General features: G+C 41.7%; 2 protein-coding genes across 8 annotated transcripts in view; both read left to right on the forward strand.

Moving 5' to 3' along the window:
- The window catches only part of TCP11L2 (t-complex 11 like 2), a 42899-nt gene extending 38891 nt beyond the window's left edge, over window positions 1–4008 (forward strand). For all 6 annotated transcript variants that reach the window (XM_050748625.1, XM_050748631.1, XM_050748626.1 and 3 more), the window contains one exon: window positions 2707–4008. In XM_050748625.1, the coding sequence (XP_050604582.1) occupies window positions 2707–2951 (245 nt within the window). In that variant the 3' untranslated portion in view covers window positions 2952–4008. The remainder of the gene's footprint in view (window positions 1–2706) is intronic.
- A 9429-nt stretch (window positions 4009–13437) lies between these two features.
- Window positions 13438–27482, forward strand: part of POLR3B (RNA polymerase III subunit B) — a 136524-nt gene continuing 122479 nt past the window's right edge. The window contains exons 1-7 of one of the 2 annotated variants that reach the window (XM_050748623.1): window positions 14074–14131; window positions 15984–16028; window positions 20087–20119; window positions 22693–22749; window positions 22835–22899; window positions 25438–25513; window positions 25748–25848. In XM_050748623.1, the coding sequence (XP_050604580.1) occupies window positions 22847–22899; window positions 25438–25513; window positions 25748–25848 (230 nt within the window). In that variant the 5' untranslated portion in view covers window positions 14074–14131; window positions 15984–16028; window positions 20087–20119; window positions 22693–22749; window positions 22835–22846. Of the gene's footprint in view, window positions 14132–15983; window positions 16029–20086; window positions 20120–22692; window positions 22750–22834; window positions 22900–25437; window positions 25514–25747; window positions 25849–27482 lie in introns of both variants that reach the window. The other variant, XM_050748622.1, reaches the window with a different exon arrangement.

Here is a 27482-nt window from a genome sequence, read left to right on the forward strand (position 1 = left end):
TTGAAGATATTAGAAAGGGATTTTTCTTTCAAATACATACTAAGTAAAAATTATGGATTACCTGCTGTGTAAATTATTTGCATGCCTACATCTACTTCTTTTTCTGAGATGGAGTCTTGCTCTGTCACCCAGGCTGGAGTGCAGTGGCATGATCTTGGCTCACTGCAACCTCTGCCTTCTGGGTTTAAGCTATTCTTCTGCCCCAGCCTCCCGAGTAGCTGGAACTACAGGTACACGCCACCATGCCCAGCTATTTTTTGTATTTTTAGTAGAGATGGGGTTTCACCATATTGGCCAGGCTGGTCTCAAACTCTTGACCTCATGATCTGCCCACCATGGCCTCCCAAAGTGCTGGGATTATAGGCATGAGCCACCGCACCCTGCCTGCCATCTACATTTTTAACAAGTAATTTCAGTTGTACAGGTGATACAGAATAATTTCTCCTTGTAGAAAAATTACAGACAAAGGCCAGGCACAGTGGCTCATGCCTGTGATCCCAGCACTTTGGGAGGCCAAAGCAGGAGGATGACTTGAGGCCAGGAGTTTGAGACTATCCTGGGCAACAGATGGAGACCCTGTCTGTATAAAAAAAAGAACAAAGTTACAGATAAGGCTTAAGTCACCTTTGTTTGCCTTCTTCTGTCCCCATTTACCCCTGGCTGCCATGGTTTTCAGTTTGTTATTTATCTTTATAGACCCTTTTCAGTCCATTCTCACTTAAGTTCAGTCAGCATTTACAATGTGTCTGTCACATGCCAGACCAAGAATATAAAGAGAAAAAAGATATAACCCTCACACTCAAAGAGTCCACTGTCCAAGAAGGGAGAGAGACACTTCTCAACTGGCAATCGTATGTCCTGATAGTCTGGTAACAGATGCTAAGGAAAGTCACAGAAAGGAGGTAACTTTTGGCACAACATTGAAGGATGCCTTTGATTCTGAGCAGAGATGAGATGAGGTGGGATGGCATGGCATGGCATTCTAGTAAAAGGAAAGAATTCTAAGACATGGACATTGGAAACTTAAGTTCTAAGTCACACCTAGCTGGAATGTATGATCTTTGTGAGCATTCTTGGGTGATAGGAATTTCAGTAGTATCATAGTTGTCCATATTCAATGTGGCATATTTTCCTTAGTAAACCTTCTTATTGGTGAGGTTTCTGCTCCCAAAGCCAGAGAAAGCCCTTGGAGCAGCCTGAGCTATAGCAGGTCTTTTCTGTCCGGTATTACTAATAGTTGTCCCATGCTATTGCAGCCTGATTTCCATATGCATTTCTGTGCTTTTGTGTAGTCGTGTCAAACTCAGATACTTTGAGGCAGTGATGCAGGAAGGGCGGGGAAGGTGGCACAATGGTGTGCTAGTTGGGGTGGCCCTTCCTTAGTGTCTCCTGATTCTTGGCCATGTGTGAAGTGCCCTGTAACTCATTTAGTATTAATTAATTATGTTTGAGATAGAGTCTCCCTCTGTTGCCCAGGCTGGAGTGCAGTGGCATGATCACAGTTCACTGCAGCCTCATGAGCTCAGGCAGTCCTCTCAACTCAGCCTCCTAAGTAGCTGGGACTATAGGCATGCACCACCATGCCTGGCTAATTTTTAATGTTTTTTTGTAGAGACGAAGTTTCACTATATTGCCCAGGCTGGTCTCGAACTCCTGGGCTCAATAGATCCTCCCACTTTGGCCTCCCAAAGTGCTGGGATTATAGGTGTGAGCCACTACGCCTGGCACCATGCAATTTATTGTTCCACCAGGGTACTTTTGAGAGTCTCTTTTTAAAATTATGCCAAACAGGTGTAAATTTTGACTGTCCTGAGGAAACCTACATGTGTGGTCCCCCTTGCCGTGTGGTAATTTGGGCCCCCAAGTTTGCCAGATCTCTAGATTTTTCAAGAGAAAGCAGAAATGTGGATTTCTATGTGAAATCTTCTGATTTTAAATGGCTTCTGTTTTTAAAAAAGACACTGCATGAGCCAGACTGGCAATGCCACTTTACAAACTCAGCTTTAGTGTATGTAATTACAATCGTGAACATTTAGGATTAACTTGTAAAAGATTCCCCCCAAATAGGGCTCTGCATTTTTTATCAGTCAGCTATTGCTGCAAAACAAAATACCACAAAACTCCTAAGCTTAAAAAAAAAAAAGCATTTATTATTACTCACCAGTCTGTGAGGCAACCGGATGACTCTTTTGGTCTTGCTGAATTCACTAATGTATTTGTGGATCAGCTGTGGCTCAGGATGGAAGCTTTGCTGATCCTGGCTGGACTTTCTCAGGTGATTGAATGCTGGTCGGCTATGCACTGGTCTAGGATAGCCTCACATGGAACAGCTGGGTTTCCCTCTCCTTGATCTCTCATCCTCCAGCAAGCCCAGGCTTATTCTCATGGCCGTAGTAGGTAGAGAGTGGACATGAACAAGAGTGTCCTCTTGAGGCCAAGGCATGAAACTGGTACTCTGGCATTTCCACCGCATTCTGTATTGGCCAAAGTAAGTCACAGAGCCAACCAGATAAAAAGGATGGGGAAAACACTCCAGCCTTTGATAGGAGGAGCTGCAAAGCTACCTTAGAAAGGGGATGGGTACAGGGAGGGGTAAAGAATTGGGAACATTATTGCAGTCAACCTATTACACTTACTTGTTCTTGTTTTTAAAAAGTACGTACTTTAATAATGGACAGATAAAGGTATCTTTCTTTTTTCCTTCAGATAAACGAATTAAGCTTTACATGAAAAGCCTACTTTGTCTTCCAAGCCCTCAAAAATGCATGCCTCCTATGCCAGGAGGCCTAGCTGTCATTCAGCAGGAGCTAGAAGCCCTAGGCTGTCAATATGCAAACATTGTGAATCTCAACAAACAAGTGTATGGACCATTTTATGCAAATATACTTCGAAAGCTGCTCTTCAATGAGGAAGCCATGGGGAAGGTAGATGCTTCACCTCCTACTAACTAAAGAAGAACTGACATTGGATGAGAGATTGGAAATCCAGCACTTTGGTATCCAGTCCACTTCCATTGATGGCATTAGAGATCCAGCACATTCTCAGTACTGTGGTGCAGTATTAGCCCAAATCTGTGTAATGGGTAATATTAGCATTACAGAAGACACACACATCACATAGACCCTCAGAAGACACAAACATCACATAGACCCTATTTGTGCATCATTTTCAAGTTTAAAACAGACATTTGTAATGAACAGACAACAATTTGTAATGAACTATATTACCTATATAATACTTGTAAATGTTTTCTTAACCATTTATATTTGGCTTATGACATTCAACCCATAAGGAGCTGTTTTTCTCACTTGTCATTATCAAACCTAATGATTTATTTTGGTACAACTCCTTAAAGGGTTGAAGGTTGTGAGAATAACTGAGGGAATTGATGTTCTGAATAAATGATGTGAAGTAAACATAATTGTATTTGAAATGTACAATTACATTTTATTAATGTGTTAACAGAAACTTACAAAGTAAGTCCTCAAATTACACAAATGTACCAAATCACACTTTATAATACCAATGGTCAGTATTTATTTAGAATTTGAATGTATTAAGTACATTTTTATGCTACATACAAACTTTAGATAAAACCTCCCTTGTTTGTTTAGTGAAAATAGAAGCAACTCCCTTCTCAAAGTATTCTAGAAGTTTGTTTCTTCTTACAATTTATCCTGCTCTCCAAGAAAAACAATTTTTTCACAAATCTCTTAGTGAATGTCCTTGCATTTCTCAGGCCATTGATAAGGTTTATATAAGAATTTAATATTTTTATGTGAGGCAGGGCTCATTTGGTTTACTTGTAAGAAGAAGAAAGGCAGTCAATGATACCCGTTCTCCATGAAGTTCATATCTGAAAAAGAAACAGTTAAACTTTGGATTTCTTACCCATATGACTTAACTAGCAGATGTCTTTTGTGCTGATGAAAGCTTTACTGTGTTATGACCAAGATGCTCTTCTAAGGATCATTATCATTTGCTTTTTTTTTTTTTTTTTTTTTTTTTGAGACAGAGTCTCACTTTGTCACCCAGGCTGGAGTGCAGTGGTGTGATCTCAGCTCACTGCAACCTCTGCCGCCTGGGTTCAAGCAATTCTTCTGCCTCAGCCTACCAAGTAGGTGGGACTACAGGCGCCTGCCACCACGCCTGGCTAATTTTTGTATTTTTAGTAGAGACAGGGTTTCATCATGTTGGCCAAGCTTGTCTTGAACTCCTGACCTCGTGATCCACCCGCCTCGGCCTCCCAAAGTGCTGGGATTACAGGCATGAGCCACCGCGCCTGGCCTCATTTGCCATTCTTGAGCATTAAATCAAACCTTGCAAAGTTGGGCACTAGTGATCACTGAGACTTTAGAGAAATCTGCTTATCCTGGAATTACTCTTCTTGGAGTGCTGAGGGAAGCACTACAGTTGGGAGGTACTTGGTCTGAAAGGAGCTTCATTTGCATAAAATACATTTTTGATTGTTTTGTTTGCTAAGGACTCAATTGAGCCCTAGTAATTTGGTGAGGTAGAGTGGGTAGAAAATGAAAGGGAGTATTCCTTTCTTCCCCAACCTTCTTTTCCTCACTACAACCTTCACCATTACGGTGTTACTTCGTTATTTTATGAAGTTTTAGGAAGTGATTGTGTGAATAAATTGTCTCCATTGTTTGTATTTGGGGAAATCTGCCAAAATTTGAGGAAATTATGAACGTCAGTTTTTTTTTTCTCACAATGCCCAATACATTAGCCATTGTCTCCACGGAAGCTGCTGCATGCAAGTGGAGTTTTACTGAAGAGTACACCATTGGTCTTAGCTATTTTTTTCTCTTCCTGCAGTCCTCTTCTGCCCACGTTTTCCTATGCACAGAAACTATAAGGTGCTGAAGACATTTGGTTTTCTCTTAAGCTGAAAGAGTTCTCAGCTGTTCTGTCTTTGGGGCATGGGCATCAGGGAGAATCTGACAGTAGAAAGGTAATATGTAGTGTGATTTTTTTGTTGTTGCTTTCTGGGGTGAACTGTATACTTAACAGGTGGTGTACTTCTTTATTACCGGATTTGAATCCAGCTGATCCTCTTTTATATACTCGATTATACTACAGTGGCCAGCAGGAAAACAATGTACAAACATTTTTTAAAATGCATTTAAAATGAAGGGCATTCTGCTTTTTTTTTTTTTTTTTTTTTTAAGTGGCAAAGTAAATCTCAGTGTTTCAAGTCTGGATTTAGGCAACTACATTTACTAGGATTTTAAAAATTGTATCCCTTAGCATGTTGTTTATTTGGTTTTTACTTAAATGTTTACTTCTGCTTTTAATGTTTTCCTAACACGGTCTAATTTTGTAATGTAAATTTGTATTAAATGTCATACACACATTTTCATTCTTCTGCTAAAACATGTATTGTGTGCACTTACTAAATTTTAAAACATTAAAAATTATTTCGAGATAGCCAGTGTCTCTGTTTTCTAAACCACTTCTGGGTAGCCTGGGACTGGAATATTGGATAGTCTTTATTGGATAGTCTTTAGAATGATTCTTGTGCTGACCATCAGAGCCTTACAGACATCAAGTCATGTTTATTCACAATTCATTCATTGAGTCAACAAACACCTATTGAGCATGTGCTGTGTGCCTGCCAAGAAGTATCCCAGTGGTTGTGATACATAGATGATAAAACACTGTCTTCAAGAACTTTGTAATCTAGTGAGAAGGACAAACTTGTGCACAGTTACAATAAAGTCTAATGAGGGTTAAAAAATAAAGCTGGGCGCAATGGCTCATGCCTGAATCCCAGCACTTTGGGAAGCCAAGGCAGATGCATCACTTGAGGCCAGGAGTTCGAGACAAGCCTGGCCAACTTGGCAAAACACCGTCTCTATTAAAAATACAAAAATCAGCCGGGTGTGGTGGCACATGCCTGTAATCCCAGCTACTTGGGAAGCTGAAGCAGGAGAATCGCTTGACCCTGGGAGGCAGAAGTTGCAGTGAGCCGAGATTGCGCCACTGCACTCCAGCCTGGGTAACAGGGCAAGACCCTGTCTCCAAAAAAAAAAAAAAAGAAAGAAAAAAAGCATAGTGCTAGGGAGAAAATGGTCAAACTCTATTTCATAAAGAAGATAATTCTTTAGCTAAAACACGAGAGATACATAGGAACTTGCCAAGAGGCCACAAAAGGAAAAAACACAACAGACCAAGTGCACAGTAAGTACAACAGTATGGAGAAATGGTGAGCCAGGGATCAGAGTAAGTTGGAAGAATGAAAGTGATGAATGAGAGGTGATCAGGCACGGTGGCTCACACCTGAAATCCCAGCACTTGAGGAGGCTGAGGCGGGTGGATTACTTGAAGTCGGGAGTTGGAGACCAGCCTGGCCAACATGGTAAAACCCCATCTCTCTACTAAAAATACAAGAATTAGCTGGATGTGGAGGCAGACACCTGTAATCCTAGCTACTCAGGAGACTGAGGCAGGAGAATCACTTGAACCCAGGAATCGGAGGTTGCAGTGAGCCGAGATCGTGCTACTGCGCTGCAGCCTGCAGACAGAGGGAGACTTGGTCTTTAAAAAAAAAAAGTGATGAGAGGTGAAACAAGAAAGACGAAAAGGTTATCGGATGCCATGCTAAAATTTGGGTGGGGGGCAGGGGTTGTCCTGAAAAGGAAAAAGAATCATTGCATCTCTTGAAACAGGAGAAGGTCACAAATCTATGCTTTGGAAAGATGGCCCTGACAACACTTGTTGATGCTAAAATATTCCTATGTCTAGTGTATGTATGCTTACATGTACTCACACGTGAAGACATGATAGCAGCAACTGAAATGGACTCTGGTTAACTGAAGCAGAAAAGGAGTTTATTGGACGGGCGTGAAGTACCTCACAGAATCTAGGTAATCAGAGAGGAACCAGGTTTGGAAAATGGACAGGAACCAAGGTGACGCAAGCTGCAGGAGTGCAGCCACTCTAGAATCAGTGCTGCGGCTTCAGATATTGATTTCTCAACTGTCTTTCTTTCTTTGCCTCATTTGCTTAATATCTAAAGTCCCACATATGAAAATTCAGTTGAGTGAGTCTTAAGTCAAGTGCCCAGGCTCTAATTTGCAGGGGATGGAGTGAGGGAGGGGAATTATGATCCTTACACTCCTGTGGTCCCACCAAAGTCATCCAATTAGGGATTTCTCCCAAATTGAGAGGGCATGCTGAGAAGCAGAAAGAGAAAAATAAATCCACTGTAATGATCATTCATGAAATCTTTAAAATTTGTATGTGAGAAACGTGTCAGGAGACCACCCAAACCAGCAGTGCTTCTGAGAATTATACAAAAGATGATTTAAGGAAAGGCATAGTTACAAGAAGTCAACCTTTCTTAATAAGTGTAGGCGAACTGCTGAACAAACAGCCCCCAAGTCTCAGTGGTCTCATAAGCTAAATTCTCAAAGCACAGTTCAAAGCAGGGGGTAGGGTGGAGTTGGGGGATGGGTCTTCCATTCAGCCATCCAGAGACCCAACTTCCATCCATGTCATGACTCCACTGTCCTCTAAGTCTTCATTCGCTCAGCTGATAGGGAAGGAAAAAGACTGCCCACTTCCACTCATGTTCCATTGTCCAGAATTCAATAATGTGACCTCACCTTACTGCAAGGGAGGCTGGAAAAAGTGCCCAGGAGAAAGGCGATCATGGATATTGTTGGTAAGCATTAGCTGTCTCCACTTCAGGTCCCTGCCAGTGAACGTTCTCTTTATGAAAATAGGTTTAAAATCATGTACCTGATCTTTCAGTGGTAACTCCCGAGAAAGGGGAGGATTTGCAAGTCAGACCCAGGAGAATCACTAATGAGTTCTGTGATTGATTGGCTAAGTGTGCTATAGGAATGGGGAGTGCCTCCTTTGTGCAACATATTTTTACTTTTCAGTCGCATCTTTCTCAAGACTGAAGTTCAGCCTGTTCTACCTCTGGGGATGTTCAATTCCAAAAATTTTCCACTAATTGTTCTGTAAAAGCATGGGACTAAGAGTTGTAAGAACTTAGTTTGAATTCACTCCTACTACTTCACAGCTATATGAACGCGAGCCAGTCTTTTAATCTCGCCAAACCTCAATTTTCCACCCTACTTCCCTACCCTACTATCTGCCTACCTCACAGTTATTGTGAAAATAAAATGAGACATATTTGAAATTGTCTGCAAATTCTAAAGCACAATGTAGCCAGAATACATTATAATAACTATAATTTATGAGTCCTAAATCTCTTTCAAGCTTCAAGGGGTTTTAGTATTTGGAGATGTGATGATCAAATACTTAAGTACATAAGAACAAAAATTTTCGTATCTCATCAGAACCATGGTTCATTAAGCCCAATATTGTCATTGGCGGAGAAACCCAAGGGTATGCAGAAGGCTGCGGTTATTGTCCTTGATGTCAACTTCAAAGGCTAGCGACAAAATCCAACATGTTCTAATTCCATTTAGTAATCAATTATAACATTATCCTCTACGATTTAATCTTTCGAAAGGTATATTTGTACTATCAACTTGTGTCCTCTTGTTCTGTTTTCAGAGTGAGGCTTTACCTTTTTATTTCTAAACTTACTATGTTAGCTTCTTTCAGATTTCAAGGGAAAGGAACAGAGGGATTTATTGTAAACTTTTATGAAGAAAAAAGGAAATCCAGGAATTTGTCTCAGCAGCTGTATTTGTAGATGTGGTGAACCTGAATATAGTCTTTATTCTCTTTCAGAATATAATAAAAAAATATTAATAGCCACTGAGCACTTACCCTATGGCAGGGACTACCCGAAGCACTTTATGTAGATATCATATAACTGCACAGCACATTGGGAGGCAGGCTCCCTCATTTCCATATGTGGAAAATGAGAATCAGAGAGGCTAAGGAACTTGAACAATGTCACAGAGCTGGTAAGTGTATTTGAACCCAAGGAGTCTCACTCTGGAATGTGTGCCATCCTTCAAAAGTGTTTCTCAGGGCCACGGACCTGCTGGCTCACGCCTGTAATCCCAGCACTTTGGGAGGCTGAGGCAGGTGGATCACCTGAGGTCAGGAATTTGAGACCAGCCTGGCCAACATGGTAAAATCCCATCTTTACTAAAAATACAAAAATTAGCCAGGCGTGCCGGGCGCGGTGGCTCAAGCCTGTAATCCCAGCACTTTGGGAGGCCGAGATGGGTGGATCACGAGGTCGGGAGATCGAGACCATCCTGGCTAACACGGTGAAACCCCATCTCTACTAAAAAATACAAAAAACTAGCCGGGCGAGGTGGCGGGCGCCTGTAGTCCCAGCTACTCAGGAGGCTGAGGCAGGAGAATGGCGTGAACCCAGGAGGCGGAGCTTGCAGTGAGCCGAGATCCGGCCACTGCACTCCAGCCTGGGCGACAGAGCGAGACTCCGTCTCAAAAAAAAAAAAAAAAAAAAAAAAAAAAAAAAAAAAAAAAAAATTAGCCAGGCGTGGTGGTACAGGTCTGTAATCCCAGTTACTTGGGAGGCTGAGGCACGAGAATCACTTGAACCTGGGAGGTGGAGGTTGCAGTGAGCCGAGATTGCGCCACTGTACTCCAGCCTGGGCGACAGAGTGAGATGCTATCTCAAAAAAAAAAAAAGAAAGAAAGAAAGAAAGAAAAAGAAAAAAAGAAAAGTATTTCTCAGACCAGGCACAATGACTCACTCCTGTAATCCCAGCACTTTGGGAAGCCGAGGCAGGCAGATTGTTTGAGCCCAAGAGTTCAAGGCTGCAGTGAGCTAGGTGACAGAGCAAGACCCTATCTGAAAAAAACAAAAAAGGTATCTCTGTGGTGCTGATACCAAAGGCTGACTTGGCATTTACTTCTCAGCTTCTGTTGCTGCCCTCCCCTTTGGGGTGTCTTCATTAAAAGTGTCCTGAGAGTGAATATGATTGAGTTTGCTCGCCATGCATCAGTTTAGATGACCCTCAAACCCCACATTGGATAGGGTTCTCATGATAAGCCACTTCATCCCTTAAATCCAGCCCACATAGCTGTCTTGGGCAGGTACCTGGCCCTATTGGTTCTGACAGGATAATAAGATCACATCACACAAAGAAAGATCTGGGGGCATGGCAGGCAGCTCAAAGTTTTCGGACTATCCAGTCTTGCTTAAAATGCAGAATGTTCTCTGACTTCAAGGGTTCTCCCTCTGCTCTTGCCTTTTGAGACTGAAGAGTCCTTATTCTTTCTCTGACATTGTTTCTGGTCTTCTCTAGTTCTATTATGAATTAATTGAGACATAGAAATCAACCATATATATCTTTTTTCCAGTCTGAATGCATCAAGGTGTCAAGAAGGGAGGATAATCTTTTTCTTTTGTCTCTGGCATCTTCATGTTGAAGCCTCTCAGAACACGGTCTAATTTCTTTTACAGGGCATAACAGTCCGTGATGGTACAGCTCCAGTGGATCTTTCTAGTGTCATCTACAGACACATCCCTTGAAAAGCCCTATGTGAGAACCACACTCAATTGTCAGGATGTGGTATAATGTACTCTAATGCCCTCATGCCATTGCTCATGCTGTGTTTCTCTACTTGAAATGTTTTCCGCTACCCCATGCTTTTGGTATGGCATTATGATAGAGTGGTTAAAAGCATGGGTTCTGGGGTCAAATAATTACGGATTTAAATTCCAGCTCTGCTTGGGCAAGTTTCTTAACCCCTGTGAGCCTTAGTCTCTTTACCTGTCAAGTGGCAATAATCATATTCATCCCCTGGGGTTGAACACTTACTTAGAGAATGCACATCAAGTGGTCATTGCAATGCCTGACAAAGAGTAAACACTCTGTAAACAGAAGTTCTCCCTAGTATTTCAGGGCCCAGATTGTATACCTCTGCCTTTCCTTTTTCCTTGCTCTCCCTTAAACAAGATCCCCTATTCCTCCATGACAATGGTCAATTTTTCATCTGGCTACCATAAGCCATTATACATTAAGTGATAAGATAGTATTCCAAGATGTTAACCATTTTTCCCTCTGTGATCTGATCTGATCTCTCTTTTTTCTTTTTTTCTTTTTTTTGAGACAGAGTTTAGTTCTTGTTGCCCAGGCTGGAGTGCAATGGCGCGATCTCAGCTCACTGCAACCTCTGCCTCCCAGGTTCAAGCAATTCTCCTGCCTCAGCCTCCCGAGTAGCTGGGATTACAGGTGCGTGCCAGCACCTCGGGCTAATTTTTGTAGTTTTAGTAGAGACAGGGTTTCACCATGTTGGCCAGGCTGGTTTCAAACTCCTGACCTCGTGATCCACTGCTTCGGGCTCCCAAAGTGCTGGGATTACAGGCGTGAGCCACTGAGCCCGGCCTTGTGATCTCTTTTCCCTAATTTCTCACCCCTCTATTCAAACCACTGGTCTTTTTGTACTAATACCTCAGGAAAATGACATGGCAGCAGAAAACAAAGAAATCATGAGACTGTTCCTGGCTTCTTGGTTTCAAAACTCCAGTTCCTCAGGGTATCAGGAAGAAGTTATAGATTTGACCTGGGGGAAGGACTGTAAGGGACTGTGGCAGCTATGGTCTAAGGGCCAACACCATTCAGCATTAGCCAATTGTTGCCATATAGGACTTTGGGACCATGGCTACAGGAGCCTCCTGCTTTTGAAGAGAAACTAGAAGCAATCCGGATTCTTAAAAAGTGAGTATAATATCAAACATCACCCGTTGCAATTTTTTCTTTCAACTCACTTACTCTACACAAATATATTCAGGAACAACTGATGGGTTAGAAGTTGGAAATACAAAGACAAACAAGATAGTTCCTGTACCAAGAGCTCAGTCTGGATAATTAGACACATAAAAAGAGGATATGGCATTGAGTGATAAGTCTTAGGTTAGTGATTTCCAATGCATAATCACTAGAAGGGAACTTACTAAAAATGCAAATTTGCAGTCCGGGTGTGATGGCTCATGCCTGTAATCCTAGCACTTTGGGAGGCCAAGGCAGGTGAATCACCTGAGGTCAGGAGTTCAAGACTAGCCTGGCCAACATGGTGAAACCCCGTCTCTACTAAAAATAAAAGTTTAGCTGGGTGTGGTGGCACATGCCTGTAGTCCCAGCTACTAAGGCAGGAGAATCGCTTGAACCTCAGAGGCTGAGGTTGCAGTGAGCCAAGACCACGCTAGCTCATGCCTGTAATCCCAGCACTTTGGGACGCCGAGGCAGGCGGATCACCTGAGGTCAGGAGTTTGAGACCAGCCTGGCCAATACAGCAAAACACCGTCTCTAAAAAAAAAAAAAAAAAATATTTCCTAGGTATGGTGGCACGTGCCTGTAATCCCTGCTACTCGGGAGGCTGAGGCAGGAGAATCGCTTGAATCTGGGAAGGTGCAGTAAGCCAAGGTCATGCCACTGCACTCCAGCCTGGATGACAGAGTAAGACTCCATCTCAAAAAAAAAAAAAAAGCAAACTTTCAGCCCCAATTTACCAATCAGAAAGCTGAGAATGGTTTAACAAGCTCTCCAGGTGATTCTAATACACCCTAAAGTTGGAGAACCACCTTGATAATGGAAAGCAAAGAAGACTTTGGCATAGACAACCAACACACTTGAGCCAACCTTGAGATCCTCTGCCATCTATAAATCACTTTTGCAGTCCCTTCCAGGCTAGATGCTAAATCGGTTGCAATCTGGTAACGCACAAGGATGAGACACAAGTTGTATCTTGTCTCCATAATAAGTAAATTGTAAGAACTTCAAAGGCAGGGTTGATTCTACTTTTGGTCTTTTTCCCATTCTTCTCATATTTCAGATGTCAGTGCAACACTTAGAAAATACAAGTACTGAAATTTAAGTAGCTCTTTAGGAAATAAGAATAATTAACCTGGTGCAAGGGTTCTACCTTTATGAGGGAGAAATTGGAAAGCATACATGTACTTACAAATTTTCATAGCTTTTCTTACTGTTCTAAAATATACATAAAACGTAGCATTTTAACCCTTTAAAATGATGTACAGGTCAGCAGCATTAAATACGTTCACATTGTTCTGCAACCATCACCTCTATCCATTTACAGAATTTTTGCATCTTCCCAAATCGAAACTCCGTACCCATTAATTAATTGGTGCACTTTGCCTTGTTTTTTCTAATAGGATTTTTCTTTCCATTGATTTGTATGAGCTCATTGTAAATTAGAGAGACCAGCCCTTTGTCTTCTGCCAATTTATTTTTTTATTAATTCTATTCATTGGCGATTTTAAAAATTCTGTTCAGAAAATTAAAAATTTTCCGTGGAATCATAAAATCGTGTTTAGAATTATACTATGAAATCCTTTATGACTTGAGTGTTGCTATCTTGAAAACTTTCATCATCTCAACGTTATGAATATCTGCACTTACATTTTCTTCTAAGTTTTTGTTAACATTTCAATATTTAATCCACAAAGGTTTCACTTACATGTGTTTTCCCCAAATGGGTAATCAGCTCTTCAAACATTATTTACTGGACAGGCCATCCTTCCCCTACTAACGTAAATGTCATCTTTTCATACTAAATTTCTCCATACACTGGTATTTACTCCTACATCTTCCATCAGTGCTTTTGAGAATTTTGAACACTCTTCCATCACACGCATGTACCATCATTTATTTAATCTATCTCCTATTAGTAGGCATTTGGGACGTTTCCTGCTCTTCCATACTAAACAACGCATATAATTTTGGACTACATTAAACAATTCTCTGCCTCAGTGGTTCAAGTTGGGTAAATTATGCGTTTACACTTTTCTTCGGATTACTTTTAAAATGACAACCACTATGTTTTCCTGGTCTCAATTATCAGAGAATTGGCAAGAAACCTGACAGCTGGGGCTTAGGATTCCCCGCGCCAGACCTCTGAGCTACACCAGGAGGCGCAGTTTCCCTACTCGGCCTCGGCCACATCCGGGTTCCACCGCAGATTCGGGCAGGGAGCAGGCGGAACCTTTCTACCGCGTCTCTAGCTAACACGGCGGGGACAGTTTAGGCCTCCGCGCACCGTTCTCCGGGAGTCTTGCAGTTCGCTTGGTGCAGGGAAGGCGGGCGCGGAGGTTCTATCTGCTTCTTCCTCCTTCGTGAGCAGCATGGACGTGCTAGCGGAGGAGTTTGGGAACCTGACTCCGGAGCAGCTGGCTGCGCCGATCCCGACTGTAGAGGTGAGTGCCAGGCACTCATGGAGCGTCAGGGGCCTGGATGCGCCCTGAGGGGGCGTTGCCCGGAGTGCCGGGCCGCTAAGGGGCGGGCTGGAGGTTTGTGCGCATGCGCCGGGCATCTGCGCATGCTCAGAGCGTCGCGCGTGCCAGTCTTTTTCCAGAGCCGGCATCCGCGTGCGCGAGTGAAGGCTGAGCCCAGAGGACCTGTCAGCCGCTGCAGGGGTCGAGAAGCCCCGCGGCTGGCTCTCGGGTTGGAGCTCTTCCAGCATAGGTGTGCGTGGGGAGGACTGGCCCTCGCACTTACTGTGGGGGACGTATTGCATGTTTGCAGTCTTACAAAGGACACTGGGGGCCAGGGAGCTCAGGCCGCTTGCATGAAGCACCGCAGCTGGCTGTGGGGGTAAAACCAGATCGTCTGAATTCCAAGCTAGTCATCTTGCCTTTTAACCTGAAGTTCAAGTTTGGGTTGCAGGGGAATTTTAAACGCCCTGAATATTTACTAAAGAATTTGCCTGTGTGTTTTCTCAGGGAGAGAGTCCATAGCTTTCATCAGATTCTCAGAAGTTAAGGACAGCTGTCTCACAGCGAGCTGCCCAATGAAGTATGGCTGTCGACATGTTTTGTTATCTGATAAGGCACATATCATAACCTCTCTGAGCCTCAAAATCTACACTGACGTGGAATAGGGAAGTGGAGACGTGGCCGGAGACGATAGCAAAGGAGAGATTTCAGGGAGAGAGAATAAGATACTTGAAACCTCCTCGGCAAGACCATTGGATGTTTTTGAGGAAGGAAAGTAAATCCAGTAGTATTAGAGTGAAGAAAAATAGAGGAGGAGAGATAAAAGACAGGGTTAAGTAAGGGTCTTGATTATGAAAAGTTTCAATAAACATCTGACAGAGCTTGGACTTTGTCTTGGAGCAGAGCTTTTGAAGGGTTTAAGCAGGAAAGTGATATAATCAGTAAATCTGTCGGATTATAGGAACCTCCTTGGCTAGGCGTGATGACTCACTCCGGTAATACCAGCAGTTTGGGAGGCCAAGGCGAGCGGATCACTTGGGCTCAAGAGTTTGAGACCAGCGTGGGCGACATGGCAAAACGCTATCTCTGCAAAAAATAACAAAAATTAGCCGTGTGTGGTGCTGTGCACTTGTTGTCCCGGCAACTCAGGAGGCCGAGGTGGGAGGATCACTTGAGCCTGGAAGGTCGAGGCAGCAGTGAGCTGTGATTGTGCTACTGCACTCCAGCCTGGGTGACTGAATGAGACCTTGTCTTGAGGAAAAGAAAACAAAACCTCTTTATAATAATTTGACAAGTTAAGGAAATTGGATTAGCAGTTCGTCAGATTCAGTCTATGAGTGCATGCAATAGGCTGCTGATCTTCATCAGGTAAAACTGTGTGTGTGTGTTTTTTTTTTTTTTTTTTGAGGTGGAGTCTCGCTCTGTCACCCAAGCTGGAGTGCTGTGGCACGATCTCAGCTCACTGCAAGCTCCGCCTCCCAGGTTCACGCCATTCTTCTGCCTCAGCCTCCCGAGTAGCTGGGATTACAGATGCCCGCCATCATCCCCAGCTAATTTTTGTATTTTTAGTAGAGAAGGGGTTTCACTGTGTTAGTCAGGCTGGTCTCGAACTCCTAACCTCGTGATCCGCCACCTCGGCCTCCCAAAGTGCTGAGATTACAGGCGTGAGCCACCGCGCCCCGCCGCAAAACTGTATTTTAACCATGAAAAGTAAATATCAAGGAGCCAGCATTCCCTGAGCACTTGCTAATGTACCAGGCTCTGTTTAACCATAACATGCGTTATGTTATTTAATCCTCTGAAATAAGTGCTATTTTCACCCCCATTTTGCCAGAGAGGCCCAGAGATGTGAAGTAAATAGCCTTGCATTAGAAGCCTGGTAAGTGGCTAATCTGACTCTTGTTAGTCTGACTCTAGTCTTCATCCCTAACTGCTGATCGGATTGCTTCTCCAGAGAGCTGAAAAAATAAGCCTGGGAGAGTTCTATGTATTGTGTGAATTTACACAGCTATGAAGTGATCAGTGCTATAATTCCAGCCTTCTGATTCAAGAATAACAGTTCCTCTTCCTGCTCTCTGGATCCAGTCCACCATCACCTCTAAAAAGTCTTGAGTTCTTAATCTATGCTTATCTGAAACTTCATTCCCACTGTTTTCCAGCCCAGAACCACTCTCCTCTCTTACATCCTAACTCTCCTACCTGGCACCTGACTTGTCCCAATCCAGTCTGTTCCTTGCTCTGCAGCCAGAGCTGTCCATCTAAACACACAAACATGGTTATGTTGCTCCCTTGGTTAAAATTCTTCAATCTCTGTTGCTTTTAGGGCAAAATCTAGTGTTTACCATGTTTGTAATAAATTTCCTCAGTCTGACCAGTAGTTACTTCTCTAGCGTCTTTTCCCATGATTCTCCCCTCTCCCTCCCTTGAGATCTTTCTACTCTGCTCGTACAATTCCTTCTGGATCACTCTCCCATTCCTATTTGTAGATTAAATCCCACATATCTATGATACAACTTCCCTAGGAAGGCCTTTCCTGAGTCTCCTAGAAGATGGTAGATCTCTACTACTTGCTGCCATTTCCTTTTAAATTGAGATATTAAAATATTTACTTAAACTTTCCAACTTCAGTGTTTTCTCTAAAACTTTTTCTAGATAAGAGCTCAGTTTTACTTGAACTGGCCATGCCTGGTGTGTATTTTTTTGTGCTTATGGTAGTACAGCAGCATGGTAGTATGGTAGAAATAACACAAGCTTTGGAGCCAATTAATCAGTTATTTGTTGAATAAATATTTATCAGTATTACTGAGTACTTACCTGGTGGTGTATTCTTCACAGGGTTTATATAAGTTCAAAAAATGTGTTTTCTGCCTCCCAGTGTGTTATAGGCTTATAGAGAGAGACATGTAAGCAGGTGGAATAACATGCAATAGGTACTGTGATACAAGTAGGCGAGGGGTGTATTGGTATTACAAATGTAGCTGGGATGTGATGCCTGAACTGAGTTTGCCAGATGTGCATGAAGTGTGGTGGTGGGGAAGCATTCCAGATAGAAGGAGGAGGCGTGGGCACAAGTACAGCTGCAAGCACAGCGTGTGATGTATGCCTCACTGTGGGCTCGAGACATGGTGAAGAGGGTGGGGAGGCACTGAAGAGGTGTAGAGAATGAGGTGCTCAGCTGTGCACATGAGGACATGCACACTGGCTTTAGTGTGTTAGCATTGAAAGGGATGAGCAGAAAGATTAGAAAGGAAGTATTGCCGCAGTCCAGGTGAAAGATTACGAGGGCCTCAACTGGCACAGGAGCAGAGGATAAATGCGAGGAAGGTTACAAGGAGGTCAACTCAGTAGAATTTTTGTTTTCCCGTCGATTAAGAGAAGTCAGAAAGTTAGGACTACCGGGTATCTAATTTGGGATTGACTAGGATAAATGGTGATATTCACTGAGATTGGGAATGGAGCTGGGGGAAGATTTAATTTTGGATGTACTGGGTTTAAGTAGCCTCTGAGGCTGTAAGGTATCACTGCGCAGTCAATAGTTGGAGGCGACAGGCCCATACCCAGTAGCTTACTGCAGCAGTGATATTCACTCACTCATTTATTTATTCATTCAGTATTTATTGGAGTCTTATATGTGCCAGGCACTGTGGTAAACAGGATAGACAGGGTCACTGCCTTTGAAAGAGCCCACATTTGGAAATGGGGGGCTGTGGGATGAGATGGGGGAAGCGAAACAACACTTTCAAACAGTGTTGTTTGAAATCCTCCATTCCCAACCCTACTTGAGAATGAGAAAAGACATCGCCAGGGATAGAACTTTGAAGAACACCAACGTTTACAGGTTGGCAGAGGAAAAGAGACGTGAGAAGGCCCGGCCAGAGGAAGGAAAGACATAAGAGAATGATGTCACAGGTCGTTATAAGACAGTGATTGGCATGGCCAGATACTATGGAAAGGGAATGTGAGGGGGCATCAAGGGAGGTCTTTTGAAGTCACAGCCTTGGTGACCTCTGTCGAGCTGTTTCACTGGCAGGTAGGTCAGAGTCCTGACTATAATGGAATGAAGGAGTGGGAAGCGAGGAACGAGAAGCTAAATACGGGGTAATTTGGGAGAGGTCATAAGCTGAAGGGCAGGGAAGAAAGTAGTCAGAGGAGCTGCTGGGTCTTAAATTTTTTTTTGTTCTTTTTAAATGGGAAGATTTGAATAATTTACTAGTTTTAAATAGAACAGGTTGAATATCAACGACTGAACTGGGGCAAGGTTTACAGTCTTCAGGAGAAGGTTGGCAGGATTGTGTTCATGGCAGAAGGGTTAGACTTAGACCAAGGAATGGATGGTCCTTCCTTTGAAATGAGAGGAAGCGAGCATGAGAAGGGGTGTAGAGAAAGGAATTTGAAGATGTGGGAGTATTAGCTCATAGGGCTGCCATAACATAGTAACCACCAACTAGGTGGCTTAAACAAAAGAAATTTATTTTCTCCTAATTCTGGAGGTTAGAAGTCTGAGATCAGGGTGACAGCAGAGCCGGCTCCTTCTGAGGGCTCTGAGAGAGGATCTGCTCTGTGCTCTCCCCCACTATAGGTGTTTAAAACTCTGGCAATCTTTGGCCTCCCTTGGCTTGCAGAAGCTTCACCGAGACTTCTACCTTCATCTTCACATGGCATTGTCCTTGTGTGCATCTCTATGTCCAATTTCTCTTTTTTATGAGGACACCAGTTGTATTGGATTAGGGCTTACCCTAATGACTCATTTTACTTAATCACCTTTGTCAAGACCCCATCTTCAAAAGCAGTCACATTCTGAGATACTTCGGGTTAGGACTTTAGCATGTGAATTTTGAGAGGGACACAATTCAACCTATATCATTGTCATTCTTCTATTTTTAAATTTAGGTGTAATTTATATAATAAAAGGTATGGATACTAGATATTCGGTTACATTGGTTTTATATTTATGTGCTATATGTGGACATTTGCATCACCCCAGAAAGTTCCCTTATGACCCTTTTCAGTCTGTCCCCCCAACCACCTTTTGATTTCTGTCATCATAGATTAGCTTTGCCTGCCTCCCTTCTGGAAAATGTTTTTGACTATATCCAGGTGTCTGCCACCCTGCCTGGCCACTCCTCGGTCTCCTTTGCTGGAGCTGCCTTCTGCTCCTCCTCTCTAATTGTTGAATGTTCTTGGTTGGTCTCACTTTATGGAACTCTTCTCATCCACACTTCATAGGTGATCTCATCTATCACATGCCTTTAATTACCATCCACTTGTTAATCTCTCCCTAGTTTATATCTCCCGGCCACTCCATTCCCGAATTCCAGTCTCATTTGTTGCCTCTTTGACATTTCCACCTGAATGTCTAATGCAAGCTTAACATACCCAAACCAAACTTCTGGTAGCCCCTCCACACCTAAACCTGCTGTTCCTACAGTGTTCCTCATCTCCATCAATTGTAACTCTGTCCCTCTAGTTGCTCAGGCAGTGTAGGAAGCTATCACCATATGTGCCATCCTTCTGTAGCCCTGAGATGAGCTCTGACCAGACAGTAGTTGAGAGAGAGTGGGAGGGAGACAGAACTCCCTTTGGGTCTTGAGAACCAGCTCTCCCACCAGATTCTCTGAGCCTTATTTTCCTTTCCTCAAACTGGCAGACTTCACTTAGGAAGTGTCATGAGCATAAAAGAAAGGATTGAAAAGTGCTTAAAATATTGAGTCATCAAGAAGGGATTAAGTTATATTCTGTTAAAGAAATCTGTAGTGTTATGTATGTATGTATATACATATTTATATGCATATGCACACATGTGATTGCCATAAAAATGTTAAAAATTGTTCTTTTTGTTTTGACTTACTTTCCTTTGCTTATTTTGGTACATTAAAATAACATGAATGTACTGTTGTTGGTACAGAGTTCTGATATTCTTCTTGTTTTGGCTCACAGGAAAAATGGAGGCTGCTTCCAGCATTTTTAAAGGTAATTGTTTCACATTTAATAATAATTGGTTATTTTTCAGATGAAAAGGTCAAGAAATAAGCCATTTTTTAAAGATTAAATTTTTGTCATCAACATTTTTTTATTTTGTGTAGCTGTGTTGCTAGGTTTTGGAAATACAAGGAATTATAAGGTAAAATCCCTGCCTGAAAGGTGCTGGTTTGGGGAATGGTAGTCTAATTTTAGAGAGAAGTAGTAGTACATGCATAGTAGCATGGCACATGATTGAAAACCAAAGTGCTATCAGCAAAAGAGCGATGGTCAGAGAGGGCCACCCAAATGAAGTGAGACATAAACCACATCTTAAGAGAAGAAGGTTTAAGCTGAAAGCTGGGTGCAGAGAGTATGGCTTAATCAAGGTGTTCAAGAGGAGCCTCCACAGGGTCTGCAGGAAACAGCGACCAGTCAAGAGGAGTTGCTGAATGTGATACGATGTGGTGTCGGGCTTCAATTCAATTTCCAAGAGCTTATGCTAAGAAGTAGTGAGTACCACAGCGAGAGACCACTTGGTACCCGCTAGGATAGCTATGATCAAAATAGAATGTTAATAAGGGTGTGGAGGAATGGGAACTGTCCACTGTAGGAACGTAAAGTGTTATAACCACTTTGGAAAACAGGCTGGCAGTTTCTCAAATGGTTAAACAAAAAGTTACCACATCCTCCAGCAATTCCACTCCTAGATATCTGCCCAAGAGAAGTGAAAACGTGTCCATGCAGAAACCTGTACACAAATGCTCATAGCAGTGTTATTCATAATAGCCAAGAGTGGAAACAACCCAAATGGACATCAGCTGCTGGATGGATACACAAAATCCGATATATCTGTACAACAGAGTATTATTTGGCAATAAAAATAAATTGAGTATATTACCTGCTGCAACATGGACGAATCTTGAAAGCATTGTGCTAAGTGAAAGAATGGAGACTTGAAAAATGAGGCTGGTCACGGTGGATCATGCCTGTAATCCCAGCACTTTGGGAGGCTGAGGTGGGCAGATCACGAGGTCAGGAGTTTGAGACCAGGCTGGCCAACATAGTGAAACCTCATCTCTACTAAAGATACAAAAAATTAGCTGATGTGGTGGTGGGCCCCTGTGATCCCAGCTACTTGGGAGGCTGAGACAGGAGAATCGCTTGAACCTGGGAGGCAGAGGTTGCAGTGAGCCGAGATCGCACCACTGCAGTCCAGCCTGGTGACAGTGTGAGACTCCGTCTCAAAAAAAGAAAAATGAGTAGAGTTTTGTCTCTACTCATTTTGAACTCTACTCTAGAATTCAGTTGGGTGTTATGGGCAGAGGGAAGAGTGCTGGGAAATGAGGCTGGGAAAGTTGTCGGGGCCAGATTCCTGATCAGATTTGAAAGCCATGTTAAGGATTTTGCTTTTCTTCTAAAAGCCATAGGAAGCTATTGAGTTTCTAAGTAGTGGATTGACCAAGAATCAAATAAAATGGTCGTAAGGTCAATAAATTTTTCTTTTCCTCTAGGAGACCAGGTCTTGCTACATTGCCCAGGCTGGATTTAAACTCTTGAGTTTGATCCTCCTGCCTCTGCCTCCTGAGTAGCTGCAACTATAGGAATGTAACACCTTGCCCGGCTTTTTGTTATTTTTTAAAAGGAGCTGCACATAAATGGAGAAGAAGGTGCTGGGCACAGTGGCTCACACCTGTAATCCCAGCACTTTGGGAGGAAGAGACAAGGCGGATCATTTAAGGTTGGGAGTTTGAGATTGACTAGCCTGGCCAACATGGTGAAACCCTGTTTCTACTAAAAATACAAAAATTAGCTGGGCATGGTGGCGGGCACCTGTAATCCCAGCTACTCAGAAGGCTGAGGCACCTGAACCACTTGATGCAGGGAGGCGGACGTTGCAGTGAGCCAAGATCGCGCCCTTGTACTCCAGCCTGGGCAATACAGCGAGACTGTCTTCAAAAAAAATTTTTTTTTTTTTTTGTTAAAAACTAAGATACAAATACACACATTAGCCTGGGCCAGAAACATCAGTATCACTGTCTTCCACCTCCGTGCCTTGTCCCACTGGAGGGTCTTTATGGACAATAACACACATGGAGCTATCATCTTCTAGGATAACAATGCTTACTTCTAGAATACTTCCTGAGGGGCCCGCCGGAGGCTCTTCTTGAGGAGGGGGTCACTCTTTTCAGAAATACACGCTATGAAATCAAATCAAGTCGTAAGTCGTCAGGCAATAGGAATTTTTCAGCTTTGTTATAATCTTTATAGGACTGTTGTCAGATATATGCTTCATAGTTGAATGAAGTGTTATGTGGCACATGACCATATATTCACATACTCATATTTTGATTTCCGAAAGTCAGATTACTTCTCAAGAAGGAAAACTGTCGAGGATATACTAGTAAGATGATGCAGAAATGGAATGAGAACACACTAATGAAAAAATTTACTAAATAAAATTCATGGATTTTTTTTCTCACTTTGGTTTTGATAAAAATTTGATGTTCACCTATTATTAGATTCCATTATATGATTTATTATTTTGTTGCTAACCTGTTTACTTTCCCTTTCTATTTGTTTAGGTGAAAGGCCTTGTGAAACAGCATATAGATTCATTTAACTATTTCATTAATGTGGAGGTAAGCATCAGACATTAGAAATAGACATAAACTAAGGATTAATTGGAAGCCAGAGTCTTTACTAATGTTGCATTTTCCACTGCAGATAAAGAAGATAATGAAAGCCAATGAAAAGGTTACAAGTGATGCTGACCCTATGTGGTACTTAAAGTAAGGAACCAACTATTCTTAATTTGCTATGTTAGATCTATGTGGGTTACATCTAACATTTTTTAAAGTGAGTGAAGTTGCTATCAAAACTCTTTTAAAATCATCGTCTTGGCCAGGCGCAGTGGCTTATGCCTGTAATACCCAGCACTTTGGGAGGCCAAGGTGGGCAGATCACCTGGGGTCAGGAGTTCGAGACCAGCCTGGCCAACATGGTTAAACCCTGTCTCTACTAAAAATACAAAATTAGCCAGGCGTGGTGGTGCACATCTGTAATTCCAGATACTCAGGAGGCTGAGGCAAGAGAATCACTTGAATCTGGGACAGGGAGATTGCAGTGAGCTGAGACTGCCACTGCACTCCAACTCGGGCGACAGAGCAAGACTCCGACTCAAAAAAAAAAAAGAAAAAAGAAATCATTGTCTTTTATTAACTATAAAGTGCTCAAATTAAATTTTTAACTGGCAAATTATAATGAGTTATGGTTGGGAAATTTTTGAAACTATTAGATTTTATATATTTAAATTTTTATTTTGAAACAATGTTAAGCTTAAAAGAAAAACTGCAAAAATAGTACAAAGAGTTCTTCAATATTCTTCACCAAGCCTTCACTGATATTAACATCTTACATAACCATAGCACAATGATCAAAACCAGGAAGTCAGCACTGATATGATGTGGTCTACTAATCTGTAGACCTTATTTGATGTTTTCTCACAAATGTTCTTTTTCTGGTGTAGGAATCAGTCCAGAGCTCCGTGTTATGTTTAGTTGTCTTGTATCCTTAGTCTCCTCAATTTTTGACAGTCCCTCCATCTTTCTTGGTCTTTCATGACATTGACACTTTTGAACAATCTAGTCAGTATTTGTAGAAGTTCCTTTAATTTGAGTTTGTATGACATGTGATCATTATTAGATTGGGTTTTACTTTTTTGGCAAGAATACCACAGAAGCAATGTTTTGTGTTCTCACTGATTCATATTGGGGTTACAGATGCCAGTATGTTTTATCACTGATGATTTTAACTTTGTTCACTTGGTTAAGGTAGAATCTTCCAGATTTCTCCACTGAAAAGTTACTATTTTTCCTTTTGTAGTTAATAAGTATCTTATAGGGAGATTCTTTGAGACTATGCAACTACCCTTTCTCATCATAATTTCACCAACAATTTTTGGCATACATTGATGATTCTTACCTATAACAGTTATTATTGTGGGCTTACCTAAGGGTGAACCTTTATTTCTATCATTCCTTCTGCATTGATACTGGAATTCTATACGGAATGGTTTCCTCTTCCCCTCACTTATCTCTCTATATTATTAATTTATATCAATTTGGACTCATGGATGTTTTATTTTATTCTATGAGTACTATCATATATGTATCCAGTACTGTCATTTTTCTGTTGTTCAGACTGTTTCAGCTTTGACCATAGGGAGACCCTTCAGATTGACTCCTGTGTCCTTTCATGATGCCACCATTATTTTTTGAGCACTCCTTTGCTTTCTCACACTGTAAGATGTAGTTCATCTGGTATGCCCCTGTCCTAGATTTGGAATCAAGGAGCCCCAGAGTCTCCCTTTTGTTGGAAAATAGTACTTAGAATCCAAGATATGAACACTAAGATTTCAGCAGGCAGAGCTCAGAAATATGTGTATGTATATGAGCACATACATGCAGACACATCTATATTTCTTTATCCTATCCATTTTTACATATATTAAAAACCATGCAGACTGATACCTCCAGTTTCAGTTCAGCACTGCAGGACTCATTCTAACCTTTTTCCTTTCCTTAACTTTTATCCCAATAATGAGAAATCTGGCTCCCATTGTCTGCAATATTAAAAAAAATTTTTTTTTCAATCCTAGACTATACATAAAGTTTCAGAATTGTTAACTCATATCTCTGTGAGATAAAATTTACTAGAGTATAAGATCTGTGCACTGTCCTTTTTATCTTTAGCCTCTCAATGTCCAGTCACAATATTGTCTCCCAGGGTTACTTACTTTAGTTCTTTTCTTTATTTTTTCAGTATGTGAAACATTATGGTTTAAGAGTTAGATTGCACAAAAAAGTATATTCAGAAAATAGTTGTTCCACTTCCAGTTCTTTCCACCCTGTTCCCAGCCGCTCTCCATAGGTAACCATTCTCATTAGTTTTCGCTTTATCCTTTTTATCCTTCTTTTGCACAAATGAGTGTATTTATTTTTTTGCCTTTATGGCCTCATCTTTCTTTTACAAATGATAGCATATCATCAGTACTCTTTGCACTTTGCTCTTTCATTAAGTATCGTTTTTAGGGAGCTGTATGTCCAGTATTTTTGTTAAGAGATTTGTAATATTTTTTAAAAGATACTTTGATAATATTTCCCTTCTTTGTAAAGCTATATGTACTATCAGTTCAAGAAGATCTCCAATTTTAATATTTAATTTGTTGTCCTTAGCAAGATAAGCATATATCAAAACATAATCTTTGTATTTGGAAGGAAAATAGCTGGTTTGCTTTTATGATCTTTGAACACTAATTTGCTTTTCAGATATCTTAATATCTACGTTGGGCTTCCTGATGTTGAAGAAAGCTTCAATGTAACTAGGCCAGTGTCCCCTCATGAGGTAATTACGAACCTTACTTTAACTGGACTTGTTTGCTTTAACTCAGAGTGTGCCCTTAATATATACTCTTAAAAGATCATTTAAAAACAGGATGGGGGGGACATTCTTTTGAGAAAAAGGGATTAAAGTTCAATGTGGGCCATACTTCTACTACAGAAGGAGCACTTTGAAGTGGTCAGGACCCTGTTGCAGAGAGAAGGAGCAGTAACTATCAAATTCCTGATTCTCTTTCAGTGCCGTTTGAGAGACATGACATACTCTGCCCCTATTACAGTGGATATTGAATATACCCGAGGCAGCCAGAGGATCATCCGCAATGCCTTACCCATCGGCAGGTGAGAAATGAAATCTGTATTAGAGCCACATTGCCTGGATTCCACCCCCATGATGTGACCCCATTTCCTCATCTGAAAAATGCAAGAAATGCTGCCTATTTCATAGGTCCAATGAGTCAGCATGTGTAAAGCACTTAGAATAATGTCCAGCATATAGTTGTGGTCGTTACCATTTATTAATTGTAAAACCTTTTCTAAAAAGTTGAGGAAAATGTTTCCCTTTCCTACTGTAACTCTAAGCTGCTAGGGAAACACTAGGTATGATAGCATTTCCGTGAACTCTCCTGGACAGGCCTTGGTGGATTCCAGGTATATTCTGAGATTGAGTTTTCCTGGAATTTAACTTTTTCTCATCTACAAGTATTTAAGGGAGAAATTACTTACTTGCCTGGTACAAGTTTGGAAATGATAGCATCCACTTGTGCTTTTGCAATCTGCCTTTCCTGATTAGGGAAATACATTGACTCTCCTTTTAGAAATGGACAAAACCCACAATATTATGAGGTGAATAATGATATTAGACTTTAAACTTAGTCCACATAATTTCTGTTCAAGTGTTTTTCCCCCTCTCAAAAGTGCTAAGAGCACTTTTGAACAAATATCCATTTGTTCAATAAATATATACCAACCGCCTATCACTTCTTATGTATGATGCTGAGTACTTAGGTGAGTAAAAGATACACAGAATATAGTCCTATTGGCTACCTTCATTCACAGCTGTCAGGGAAGACTGGCATATGTAATTATGGCACCATCTGGTAAGGGGTCTAGAAGTCCAGAGTTTTATGGGAACATGCAGGTTTAACAAATCCTTCTCCTACACTTCCCTCAAAGGAAGGGGTAATTTGTATTGTTTCTCTCCTCATTCTTCAATTAGAAAAATAAGTAAGACATTAAAATATTCACCTTGGTTTTAGCAGGACTGTTTATCAGTGTTTTTTTTCTTGATTTTGTTTTTGTTTTTTTGAGACGGAGTCTTACTCTGTTACCGAGGCTGGAGTGCAGTGGTGTGATCTCGGCTCACTGCAACCTCTGCCTCCTGGGTTCAAGTAATTAGCCAGTGTAAGCCTCCTGAGTAGCTGGGATTATAGGCGTGTGCCACCATACTTAGCTAATTTTTGTATTTTTTAATAGAGATGGAGTTTCGCCATGTTGGCCAGGCTAGTCTTGAACTCCTGACCTCAGGCGATCTGCCCGCCTTGGCTTCTCAGAGTGCGGGGATTACAGGTGTGAGCCACCGCACCTGGCCTATCAGCGTTAAGATGAGAACGTCTCTCTTTCTTATACATGGACCATACTAGTGTCCAGTTAAATTTTGGACCATAGCTAAATTATGAACTAGATTGACTGTTGTGAAGAAAAGGCAAGAGAGACTGGAGGAAAACATAAATTCGTAAGATTGATGGTTTAAATCCTGGTTTAAAGAGGGGCCATGTAACTAGCATTTGTTGAATACCTGCTTCGTGCCATACTGTGATAGGCAGTGTTGTTTGGTAGCCTCGCATTCATAAAAATGACCTCTAGTCATTAGAATGCTTATGTGTACTATGCATTATCTAAATTACATATAGAATCTCATTTATTTTTTGGAGTAAAAAGATTTTAGTTTAATCCAAATTATAGTTGTGCTTGGT

This window comes from Macaca thibetana, chromosome 11, assembly GCF_024542745.1.
Source record: "Macaca thibetana thibetana isolate TM-01 chromosome 11, ASM2454274v1, whole genome shotgun sequence".
NCBI classification, from domain to species: Eukaryota; Metazoa; Chordata; class Mammalia; order Primates; family Cercopithecidae; genus Macaca; species Macaca thibetana.